The sequence below is a fragment of the Scyliorhinus canicula genome, chromosome 18 (genome assembly GCF_902713615.1).
Source record: "Scyliorhinus canicula chromosome 18, sScyCan1.1, whole genome shotgun sequence".
Classification (NCBI taxonomy): Eukaryota; Metazoa; Chordata; class Chondrichthyes; order Carcharhiniformes; family Scyliorhinidae; genus Scyliorhinus; species Scyliorhinus canicula.
In genome coordinates, this window is record NC_052163.1 from 55,255,246 (window position 1) to 55,268,392 (window position 13,147).

General features: G+C 53.1%; 1 protein-coding gene across 10 annotated transcripts in view; it reads right to left on the reverse strand.

The window, feature by feature from the left end:
- LOC119953289 (myosin-16) overlaps positions 1 to 13,147 on the reverse strand; it is a 456,622-nt gene that overhangs the window by 12,493 nt on the left and 430,982 nt on the right. For all 10 annotated transcript variants that reach the window (XM_038777389.1, XM_038777388.1, XM_038777387.1 and 7 more), the window contains 3 exons: positions 10,581 to 10,706; positions 5,524 to 5,694; positions 4,944 to 5,144 (listed from right to left, as the gene is read on the reverse strand). In XM_038777389.1, the coding sequence (XP_038633317.1) occupies positions 4,944 to 5,144; positions 5,524 to 5,694; positions 10,581 to 10,706 (498 nt within the window). The remainder of the gene's footprint in view (positions 1 to 4,943; positions 5,145 to 5,523; positions 5,695 to 10,580; positions 10,707 to 13,147) is intronic.

The following is a 13,147-nucleotide window of genomic DNA, read 5'->3' on the forward strand; positions in this document are numbered from 1 at the left end:
TCTCCTTCCCCACACCAAAATAAAACTGGATCGCAGGATGTTGGATCTCAGGTAGTCCTGTGCATCAGTTCCAGCTACCACTTCATCGAGTCTCACAGAGGACCATCAACAAAGGCACACAGGACAGAATCACTCTCTCTTAATTAGTCTATACTTGTCAAGCGTCAAGAGAACCTTTCAGGTTCGTCACCCTGTCTGACAGGACCTTTAAGGATCATTTGGAATCTCTCTGGTCAGCAACCAACAGGAATTTCTAAAGTATCCCCAGCGACCTGTGGTCTTGTGCAGCACAGTAGCACAGTGGTTAGCACAGTTGCTTCACAGCTCCAGGGTCCCAGGTTCAATTCCCGGCTTGGGTCACTGTCTGTGCGGAGTCTGCACGCTCTCGCTGTGTCTGCGTGGGTTTCCTCCGGGTGCTCCGGTTTCCACCCACAGCCAAAGATGTGCAGGTTATGTCGATTGGCCATGATAAATTGCCCTTAGTGTCCAAAAAGGTTGGGGCTACTGGGTTACGGGGATAGGGTGGAGGTATGGGCTTAAGTAGGGTGATCTTTCCAAGGGCTGGTGCAGACTCGATGGGCCGAATGGCCTCCTTCTGCACTGTAAAATCTATGATTCTATTACCTCCAGGAAGAAAATGAACTGGAAGGAAAAATTGTGCGTCGAAAGTGGTCCAATGTTTCTGTTTAGAAGTAGTAAATCTGATGGGGCTGTTACATACCAAGCCCTTTGTATGCCTGACACCAGACTCCCAAAGCAACTGTTCTACTCGGAGCTCAGTGACAACAGGAGACTCCCAGGGGGACTGTGGAGACATTTTAGAAATTATCTTAAAGCATCCGGGAAGAGTCAAATATCTGGGCCGACCCATGGGTCATGACTGACCAAAATCGAGGTGGCTCAATCGGGGGAGGGCACCAAACACATCGGGAGACTTCAGGAATGTTCAAAGTATCAGAGTGAGTGCTCAAACGTCCAAACAACCCAACTACCCAACCCTTCGAGCAACACCTGCCCCCACATGTGGCAGAATCTGCAGATCGCACATTACACATATTTCAGAACCCATTGAACTGGACAGGAAACAAATCATCCTCAATCCTGAGGGACTGCCTAAGGTGATGCAGATTACAGAAGAATCATAAATTATTTCTGCTATTATCATTTTTGAAATTCTTTCATGGGATTGTGCGGGTCACTGACAAGGTTACCATTTATTGCCCATCCCTAATTACTCTTGAGAAGATGATGGTGCGCTGCCTTCTCGAACCACTGCAGTCCATGTCATTAATATATATTTTTTGCAAAGAGCTGCAATTTGAGATATTTTCTTCACGGCCTCAAGCCTTACCACTGCCCTCGCTGAGCAATCACACCACAGAGTCACCTCCCTAATGTAAGCTTGTAATCGTGCCCGAGAATGGCATCCAGTTAAATATCCCTATCTCTCCTCCGCCACCCCTTCCTCGGGTCTCCATCCCACCAGTTTGATGCTTAAAATTAGAAAGCTCAACGTGGAGAAATGAGGACATTGAACCCACATCCTCCAGCTTTCACCAACTCGAGGCCCACAGTTTCATAAAATCATAGAATTTACAGTGCAGGAGGCCATTCGCCCATTAAGTCTGCGCCGGCCCTTGGAAAGAGCACCTTACTTAAGCCCAGGAAATCCATGCAGACACAGGGAGAAAGTACAAACTCCACACAGACAGTGACCCGACACCGGTGTTGAACCTGGGACCCTGGAGCTGTGAAGCAGCAGTGCTAACCATTGTGCCACCGTGCCGAAAAATATTTTTCAGCATATTTATTCTCGCCATTTTCACATATGTACACAAAATATCAGAAGAACACATCATCCAATAAACAACCACCACCCTCCTGCACCTCTGACACCAACACCCTGCCACATCTCGATTTCCCCATTTTAACCTCTTTACCCCACGCCCCCACTTCCGACCCCTCCCCGTCCTTGCTGACCCCTCAATCCTCTTTAAAGAATTAGATGACCCGTTTCCACCTCCGGGTGGACCCCTTTACCGACCTCCCGCAGGGCGAATCTGACCATTCCCAACCTCAGGAATTCTGCAAGGACGCTCACCCACACTCCCGCTTTCGACAGCTCTGAGTGCCGGCACCGAGCAAAATCCGTCTCCATGTTATCAGGGAGGCAAAGGCCAAGATGTTGGCCTCTCTCACCCCTTGACTCCTGGGTCTTCCGACACCTCAAATACCGCGACCTCCGGACTCAGAACCACCCCCACATCTAACACGTCGGACATCATATCGGAAAACCCCTGCCAGTACCCTCTCAATCTTGGATACGTCTGGAACATGTGGATGTAATTTGCGGACCCCCATGCACCTAACTACTCTCGCAAAGACCCTACTCCTCCTCGCCACCGTCATCTGAGCTCTATGTACCACTTTGAACTGGATGAGGCTTAGCCTCGCACATGACAAGTACATGTTCTCCCTCCGTAAGGCCTCTACCCACATCCTGGCTCCCAGCGTCCCTCCCAGCTCCCCCTCCCATCCCATCTACTTTTGATGTTCCCCATCAGGGCTCCCTCCCACTCCATCAATTCCTTATAGATATCTGACACCTTCCCCTCCCCTATTTCATCTTTCGACAGCACCTTGTCCTCAGGTAACCCAGGAAAGGACAACACCTCTCTCCTCACGAAATTCCTAACATGCAGGTACCTAAAGCCATTCCCCCAGGGCAACTCATACACTTCCTCTAAGTCCTCCAGCCCTGTAAATTTGCTTCCTACTCTAAGTCATCCAGCCCTGAAAATTTGCCCCCTATAAACAAGCCCCCAAAGCGCTCTATCCCCGCCTGCCGCCACCCCTTAACCTTGCATCCAGCCCCGCTGGAGCAAACCTATGGTCATTGCAGATCGGCACCCACACCGATGCACCCTCCAGCCCCAAATGTTGCCTCCATTGCCCCACACCCTCAAGGCCGACACCCACCACTGGGCACACGGAGTACCTGGCCGTCATCGGCCCACAGTTGATAATCAAATGGCCAACGTGGCCCATTAGTGCCAACAGGTCCAGTTACATGGTTTCTGGCAGTGCCAGCAGCATCAACAGTTTCACCTGAACTTAGTCCTTGCACACAATTTCCACCGGGGGTGATCTGGGGGTGGGGTTAATGCTTCTTCACCACCTCAATCGTATGGAGTTAGTTAAGTGGGATGTGGCCCTGTAACAGAAACTCTCTGGCAGGGCTTCTCAAACTGAGGGTGACGCGATTCACCCTCGGGGCAGCCATGGCTGCTGTGGAAGTTGAACTGAATGGCAGCAGCTGCGATGTCTCTTCAGGGTTCTTTCAATTGCCGGGAGGGGCCTAACAGATTGCACTCTGAGACCAAATTGTCGTTACTAAAGAGAAAAATATTCTGTGAATAAGACTGGTTTTCGTTGTAGAACCTTGCCCTACCACCAACCATGATGTACCGTCAGTTACCACCAGACGAGAATGGTGGAACAATCGAGGCTTTATTGAACAAGATGTTGTGCCTCATGTAGCTGGAACCAGAATGGCTGCAGCGCAGGAGAGCGTACACTTTTATACGCCGCCTGCTGGGCGGAGCCAACAGGCAGGGATTTACCGTCGTACCTCTAATATACGGGCAGTGCCGTAAAACATATACTATACCACTAGTGGTGTTCACCACACTTCATTTTGAAAGGGGATCACTGCCAGGTTCAAAATGGCCGTTTGCTTCAGGTGACACAGATCAGGACCTCTCACCACATAAACAGGAACTGCTCAGAGTCTGCCCTGAAAGCACCATGGTGGTATCTCCACCCACAACGAAACCCAAAGAGGTGTGTTCAAGCCTCACGTTAGTTTTGGGGGCCTGGAGGAGCAGGAGTCCCATTTAAGTAACCCAAAGCTAATGTTGCTCTGTCAGCCCCACCCTCTGCGATCGTGACCCCCACAACATTCTTCACTGGTGGCTGTCCAGCACAACCCTGCCAGCTGCACTGAGAGGCCTGTTTGTCACCTCACATCTTTCGGATTGGATTTAAATCTGCCATCAGAATGGACAACCAACCCAGTCAGTTGCCAAAAAGTCAAAGTCGAGCCCTAAATTGTGTGAGTGGTTCAGTTGTTTGATTCAGAGATGCATTAGCATGAGAGAATCGAACCATCTCCAGCTGACGTTCAATGGCATTGCCCAATCCCCCACTATCACCATCCTGGGGGTTGCCGTGAAGCAGAAACTGGACCCAGCCATCTAACTACTGTGGCTGCCAGAGCAGGTCAAAGGTTGGGAATCCTGCAGCAAGTCACTCGCCTCCTGACTCCCCAAAGCCTGTCCGCCATCTACAAGGCACAAGCCAGGAAGCCACGGAATACTCTCCACTTGTCCGGGTGGGTGCTTCAGCTCACAAGAAGTTTGAAAACATTTCGGACAAAGCAGCCTGTTTGATTGGCACCCCACCTGCCAACTGCAACATTCACTCCCTCCTGTTGAGTGGCAGCAGCGTGTGTACCATCTACAAGATGCACTGTAGCAATTTTCCAAGCCTCCTTACAGACAGCATCTTCCAAACACACAAGTTCTACCGCCTAGAAGGACAAGGGCAGCAGATGGGTGGGAACACCACCAGCTACAACACACACACATCGTCCTGACTTGGAACTATATCACTCTTCCTTCACTATTGCGGGGTCAAAATCCTGTCATGCATCCCCCGCCCTCCCGTAACAGCAGTGGGTGTATCTACACCACACGGAGCGATTCAAGAAGGCAGCTCACCCACCAACTTCTCAAGGGCAAAAACTACTGGCCTTGCCAGTGAGGCCACACAAAGGGACAATAATAAATGAGTTTTCTGAGTGGAAAAGCCTTACATCAGAACCTCCAAATTGCCCAGTTCAGTAGCTGAAGCTGCCAGGGTGAGAGGTGATCCACACTTACTGTTTCCTCCAGCTGCCTCTTGTAGGCCTTGAGCTTGTTCTGGAGCCTCTCCACCAGCTCCTGCATACGGTGCTGGTTCTTCTGATCCTCCTCTGCCTGGAACACCAGTTCCTTCAGCCGGCGCTCATTCTTGCGAAGAGTCTTCACCGTCTCCCCGTGACGCTTTTGTTCCGCGTCCAGTTCCACCTCCAGTTCTTTCACCTGTTACAAAGAGCGAGGCAGCAGTCAGCAGCGTGCAGTCTCCAACCCACCCAACTTCACCGTCAGAAACCACAGCCTCGAGAAGCTGCAACCCCATCACTGTGTCCAGCGACAGGTGGCTTCTTAAAGATAAAAACTGATGATCGGAGTGGCCCTCACTTGAGGAGTGAAATCAGGGAAGCATTTATTTTTCACGCAAATCGAAGCTCGTCGCCAGTCGCGAAAGGTTTTCTGATCCATAATGTCCGCCAGCTTAACCTTTACACTGACCCAGTGTCCGCTCAGCTTCTTACAGGTGGGAACAGACCGTACCCCTCGACAGGCTAACCCCTCTTACCCATGTTAGAGTTCTAGGGTTTATCCGACCCCGTATTCTTACCCGACCTTCCAGTTTCTGAATGATTTTCTTCCCTCCTTTCAGGGCCAAGTGGTCGGCCTCTTCCAGTTTCACGTTTAAGTCCTTGACCTGTGCCTCCAGTCCCTTCTTTACCCTCTCCAGGTGCAGGGTGTGCTCCTGTTCATGATGCAGCTCCTCGGCTAGCCTGACAACCTAAAACACAACAGATTCAGGTCACTTTAAAACCTCTCGCAGCGCCACATGCAGGCCAACACTGCCCCCTGGTGATTGATCTGCAAATGAGCGTGAACCCAAGCTCAGAATGTTTGTCCCATCCAAAATAGTCAGCTACCTTTCTCTCTCCGCACCCCCCCCTCTCTTAGAAACTGATCCGCCTAACGTACTTTTGCACAAACTTCTTTTTTAGTTTGCGAATTTACGACACTTACATGATTTCTGAACAGAGGTGGCGCTCAGGGATTCCCTTCCCCACAGCAGAGGAGAGTGATCTGCTGCTTCAGGATGGCCTCAAAGTGGTCGAAAGCCAATGAAGCACTGTTGTGAAGCAGCCAATTTGCAGAGCAACAGTGAGATAAACCAGGAGCTGGAAATGCTCAGCAGGTCGAACAGCAGAAAGAGAATTAACTCCCATTTACTGGAATATTAACGACTGGTTTTAATTCAGAGTTCCAGCATCCACCAGAATTTTACTTTTGAATGAGACAGATCATGGATGGGCGGGATTCTCTGGTCCACCAGCGGCATTTTTCCCACGTGGGATTCTCTGCTCCCCATTGTGGCCACCTCGCACCGTTGGGGAACCGGCGGGCGTGGGTGCGCTGCTGGCATCCCGCCGACGGAGAATTCCGCTGCATGTATTTTTAGCGATGTCTGTCGAGAGATAAACATTGCTCAAAGCACCAAGGAAAGTTTTTTGGGGTTTAGGGTTTTATCTGAAGGATGACTCGCCCAATAGTTCTTCACTGGCTTAGATTAATTAATCATGGCCCTGGAGGGGGATTTGAACCCGCAACCTACTGACTCAGAGGCAGGAATGCTACCCATTGAGAGACTGCTGATACAATGTTAATAGGTGGCTGACAGTGCCCATATCCCCTGTCAGCCTGTACCTGCATCAGCTCAATGTGAATCGGCCAGTTTCTTCACTGGTGAATCTGGAAGCAGCTCCTACGCAGCACCTTCCAACCCCATGACCACTACCATCGAGAAAGATAAGAGCAGCAGGTACCAGGGAACCCCACCACCTGGAGGCTCCCCTCCAAGTCACTCACCATCCTGACTTGGAAATATATTAGCCATTCCTTCACTGTCGCTGTGTCAAAACTCTGGAACCCCCTCCCTAACAGCACAGTGGGTGTACCTCTACTTCAGGGACTGCAGCGGTTCACGAAGGCAGCTCACCACCATCTTCTGAAGGGACAACGAGAGGTGGGCAATAAATGCTGGCCTTGCCTGTGGAGCCCACATACCAGGTCCCATGAATGAATGAAAAAAAATGACTACCTCTTTGAAAACAAATAAGTTGCGCCCAGCTCCCAAATGGAAAATTAAAAATTTGGAAATAAAAAAAAAATTAAATAGGGAGGTGAGAGAAAAAGGCCACAAAACAAGGAGACTGACACGGGGGTCGAACCACTGAAACTCTCCTCGAGTGGATTTTAATTTTAGGTTTCACCTTCAAGTTAAAAAAAGGGCAATCACCGTGGGGGTAGGGGGGCAATGGTTTGACAGCAAGGGGGCGGATAGGCAGAATGTGTTGTTTGAGGGGGTAATTGGGGAAAACCAGGTGCACAGTGAGTGTGGGGGTGGGGGGTTGAGGGCTGAAGCTGGAGCCTCTTCATTTCCATTTCCTTGCAGATGCTCGAGGCAGTCACAAATCCCTGACTTCATATGTGACCCGTTTATTCACACCATTTAAGGCACTGAAAGGTCAAATTCCAAGGGAACGAGAGGGGGAGGGAGAGGGAGAGGGGGAGGGGGGGGTGTCAGGACCATGGGATTTGCTGAAATGGGCTTTGGCTGGAAATTGGAATGCAATCCGAGTGCCGGGGATCATGTTGCAGCGATCTGAAATTCCCACCAGGACCAATGAGGCTTTCAGCTGTGAACTCAAACTGCTCCCGAGACACCCAGTCTGGGAGAGAGGGAGGGAGGGAGAGACAGCTTGGAGGGACAGGTGCACACGTTCATGCATATCCTCAGAACAAACACGGAATGGATGGATGGATGGATGGACAGCCGTTTGGGAGCAGCCTGTGGTCACTCCCTCTCGGTTCCCAATTTAACTCCACCGCACCCAGCACCCTTCCCCCAGTGGAAATCAAGACCTCAGGATGTCTTACTCTCGAGCTGACAGTTTGCACTCCGCACTGGTCTCAGTGTGAGGGGTATTGGGTACAGACCCGCACCCTCATGCACCGGGGAGGCGCCTGCCCCATTGCTTGTAATTAACAGCTCCCCTTGCGTGGCCAGTTTTACCTTGTGACAGAACAAGTTTCAAAACTATCTCTCGCTGTGTTTAAAGCAGTAAATGTTTGCACGTGCTCTATTTGTAAAAACAAAATGCCCTTCGGCTGCTTATCATTAAAATACAACCCGCATGGATATAATAAAGGTTCTGTTCTGTGGACACATCACCCAGCAGCGAAGTGCCATCCAACTAAACCCCAAGACAGGCCACTGCTCCTGGCAGCTGCTGCCATCCTCCTGCAGCATGGAGCGGCACTGCCACCTGCTGGCTACCCCCAGGATTCATTGCAGCACATTCAATTGCTGGAAGGGATGGATCAAGGGCAGTCATTCAATCGAGCCAGCTCCGATGACACCCAGAGCCGCAAAAGATGCACGAACAATTTACCATCAGAGCCAGCTGGCAGACTCATTATATTCTGCACTATTTAAAGTGAACTGAAATACAAAACCTGATTCTGGGCATGAACAGCAACCGCATGCTGCCCTGTACTGCTGCTGGGTAAAGGATGGTGGGGGCGATAGGTGACCCACTGTTTCCACAAGTTTGGAGATTTGGGGTACACTGTCTGTGGTATTGCACATTCCTGTACCTTCCCGCTAAATTTAGGGTTAATTTCTGCTTGTTATTTTCCCTTCCCAGATCTCGGTGAGCTTGTGGAACACTAAATGTTTGTGTAGCAGATATCTGGGGCGGGATTCTCCCGTACCCGGCGGGGCGGGGGGGGGGTCCCGGCGGGACGGAGTGGCGTGAACCACTCCGGCGTTGGGCCGCCCGAAAGGTGTGGAATCCTCCGCACCTTAAGGGGCTAGGCCCGCACTGGAGTGGTTGGCGTCCCACCGGCCAGCTGGCTATGGGGCTTGGCACCATGCCAACCGGCGTCGTAGGGCCTCCGCCAGCCGGCGCGAGTCAGCGCATGCGCGGGAGTGTCAGCACATGCTGCCGTCATCCCCGCGCATGCGCAGGATGGTTTGGCTCCACATTGTGGAGGACCACAACGGCCAATGCGGTGTAATAGAGTGCCCCCACGGCACAGGCCCTCCCGCAGAGCGGTGGGCCCCAACCCCGGGCCAAGCCACCGGGGGGCACCTCCTGGGGCAAAATCCCCCCGCAATCCCCCCCAGGAACCCCGGAACCCGACCGCGCTGCCAGGTCCCGCCGGAAAGGGACCTACTCTGATTTGCACCGGCAGGACTGGCTACAGGCTGGCGGGACTTCAGCCCATCGCGGGCCAGAGAATTCGGGCAGCCCCGGCGCCCATTGAGGCGCGCCAGACCCCGCCATTGTCCGAGGCTGGTGGCACGACACACGCCGGGCAGGTTTTTGGGGGGCAGGAGGACGGCGGGGTCAGGATTCACGCCGACCCCCGGCGATTCTCCCACACAGCGGGGGTCAGAGAATTCCACCCCTGACCTCTGAATCTCTCAGTAGCAATGAAGAGCCAGCCTTCAAGGATCAAGATCTACCAGAACAGTGCAGAACTCCCTCAGTACTGACCCTTTGACAGTACAGCACTCCCTCAGTACTGACCCTCTGACAGTACAGCTCTCCCTCAGTACTGACCCTCTGACAGTACAGCACTCCCTCAGTACTGACCCTTTGACAGTACAGTACTCCCTCATTACTGACCCTTTGACAGGGCAGCATTCCCTCAGTACTGACCCTCTGACAGTACAGCACTCCCTCAGTACTGACCCTCTGACAGTACAGCACTCCCTCAGTACTGACCCTCTGACAGTACAGCACTCCCTCAGTACTGACCCTGTGACAGGGCAGCATTCCCTCAGTACTGACCCTCTGACAGTACAGCACTCCCTCAGTACTGACCCTCTGACAGTACAGCACTCCCTCAGTACTGACCCTCTGACAGTACAGCACTCCCTCAGTACTGACCCTCTGACAGTACAGCACTCCCTCAGTACTGACCCTCTGACAGGGCAGCATTCCCTCAGTACTGACCCTTTGACAGGGCAGCACTCCCTCATTACTGACCCTCTGACAAGGCAGCATTCCCTCAGTACTGCCCCTCTGACAGTACTGCACTCCCTCAGTACTAACCCTTTTAGCGCTCCCTCAGTACTGACCTTCTGACAGTGCAGCACTCCCTTAGTACTGATCCTGTGACTGTGCAGCATACCTTCAGACCGACCCTCCGATTGTGCAGTACGTCCTCAGTATTGCCCCACTGTGCAGCACTCCCTCAGTACTGACTCTCTGGCTGGGCAGTATTCCCTCAGTATTGACCCTCTGACAGTGTAGTATTCCCTCATTATAGACCGTCTGACTGAGCAGCACTTCCTCAGTACTGGTCCTCCAATAGTGCAGTGCTCCCTCAGTAGGAGACAATGGAGGGTTCATGGCTGTGGGAGTTATGGGCAAGTGATTGAGTGGGTTGGGAGGTGGTAGATGGGGGGCACATCAGCTCCTCTTTATGTCTGCTCCATATGGGCACTAGATTTCTCAAAACTTAAAGCATTGCCTTTCTCCAGCAGTGTCTTCACTCACATCAATGGGGGGGGGGGGGGGGGGGGGGGGGGATTCTTGCAGAAAATCCCCCAATCCAGTGAAAAAGATTCCCGTGCAGCATTCCCCAGGGAGAAGCACTGACCTCACAAACCACCTTCTTTGCCTTATCGTCTGTGCCTCTGAATTCACTTGTCAACTCCTCATACTCAGCCCTCAGCTGCTGCAGGTCCGATTCCAGTTTACGTTTGAGGACAGTAGCTCCTTGAAACTGGGAAAGGAAACACAAGGACAAATTAGTCAGATTTCCTTGGAAAATCTTGGAATTTCTGATGGGACTTTCCCAAGAATCCTGGTTGCAATCTCACCCTGGTCGCATGTCGGCCAGGCCAGGTAAGGACGGCAGATTTCCTTCCCTAAAGGACATTAGTGAACCAGATGGGTTTTTACAACAATCGACAATGGTTTCATGGTCACCGTCAGCTGAAAATGTCAAAACTGAGTTCAATAAGTCTTGTTAGGCAGGGGTATTAAAGAGTTATGGAATCAAGGTGGATAAATAGACTGAGGATACAGATCAACCATCATGTGAATGCCTGAACAGGCTGGAGGGGCAGAATTACACCACAGAATCCCACCTCCCACTGTCACTATTTCTTGCCACAACCACACAAAGATAAATGTGCGATGGAATTGAAGCTGGGGAGAAACAACTGCCCACAAATAAAATCTGGACCTCACAAACTATCAGGCAGCCCAATCCTCTACTTTAAAAAACTCACAACTTGTGTGTAAATGATTGGGAATTTAATGATTTCAACCTGGCAACATACGATCAACGTGTTGATGTCTTACTAATTACACTGTTATGGTTTACGCCAATTATCTTGCTGGACAGGTGACAGGTATTTGTACACCTATAAATGGGGACGACTGGGACACTGAACAGTGAACTAAGCCAATCGACTTTCTCCAGCAAAGGAGGTAGCCATGTCTTTGTTTTAACTTCATCGAATGGCGAGGCTCCAATTAGCACTGCGGACGGTCACACAAAATGCAGAGTGCAGTAGATCTTTCATTTTTATTCTATGTATTAATGAGAGATGCATTTTGCAATGTATTGCAATTATTTATGTACAACATATGCATAATCATGTGATCTCTTTATTATTTTATGACTTGTTTTAAATTTTTTAAAAATTTGTCCAATTAAGGGGCAATTTAGCGTGGCCAATCCATCTACCCTGCACATCTTTGGGTTGTGGGGGTGAGACCCACGCAGATCGGGGAGAATGTGCAAACGCTACACAGACAGTGACCCAGGGCCGGGATCGAACCCTGATCCTCAGTGCCGTGCTCCAGCAGTGCTAATCATTGCGCCACTGTGCCACCCTAACTTGTTTTTACTTTAATGATAATTGCTTATAGCTATGCTATTATAAATTATGATTATGTGTTTTATTATTCATGAATTCGTTACCTGCCGCTATGGTGATTATTTTCAATAAACCAATTATTTATTTACCTGGGAACACGTTGTCACTTCCAAAACCCATTTTGAGGAATTCAAATGGTTTCAAGTGCTCAGTTTTCGCTAACAGATTTCCTTGTCCCAGCCTGCCCTGTCCCAGCCTGCCCTGTCCCAGCCTGCCCTGTCCCAGCCCGCCCTGTCCCAGTCCGCCCTGTCCCAGCCTGCCCTGTCCCAGCCTGCCCTGTCCCAGCCCGCCCTGTCCCAGCCCGCCCTGTCCCAGCCCGCCCTGTCCCAGCCTGCCCTGTCCCAGCCCGCCCTGTCCCAGCCTGCCCTGTCCCAGCCTGCCCTGTCCCAGCCCGCCCTGTCCCAGCCCGCCCTGTCCCAGCCCGCCCTGTCCAGCCCGCCCTGTCCCCAGCCCGCCCTGTTGTCCCAGCCCGCCCTGTCCCAGCCCGCCCTGTCCCAGCCCGCCCTGTCCCAGCCCGCCCTGTCCCAGCCCGCCCTGTCCCAGCCCGCCCTGTCCCAGCCCGCCCTGTCCCAGCCCGCCCTGTTGTCCCAGCCCGCCCTGTTGTCCCAGCCCGCCCTGTCCCAGCCCGCCCTGTCCCAGCCCGCCCTGTCCCAGCCCGCCCTGTCCCAGCCCGCCCTGTCCCAGCCCGCCCTGTCCCAGCCCGCCCTGTCCCAGCCCGCCCTGTCCCAGCCCGCCCTCAACCAGCCCGCCCTGTCCCAGCCCGCCCTCAACCAGCCCGCCCTGTCCCAGCCCGCCCTGTCCCAGCCTGCCCTGTCCCAGCCTGCCCTGTCCCAGCCCGCCCTGTCCCAGCCCGCCCAGTCCCAGCCTGCCCTGTCCCAGCCCGCCCTGTCCCAGCCCGCCCTGTCCCAGCCCGCCCTGTCCCAGCCCGCCCTGTCTCAGCCCGCCCTGTCCCAGCCCGCCCTGTCCCAGCCCGCCCTGTCCCAGCCCGCCCTGTCTCAGCCCACCCTGTCCCAGCCCGCCCTGTCCCAGCCCGCCCTGTCCCAGCCCGCCCTGTCCCCGCCCGCCCTGTCCCAGCCCGCCCTGTCCCAGCCTGCCCTGTCCCAGCCCGCCCTGTCCCAGCCCGCCCTGTCCTAGCCCGCCCTGTCCCAGCCCGCCCTGTCCCAGCCCGCCCTGTCCCAGCCCGCCCTGTCCCAGCCCGCCCTGTGCGAGCCCGCCCTGTCCCAGCCTGCCCTGTCCCAGCCCGCCCTGTCTCAGCCCGCCCTGTCCCAGCCCGCCC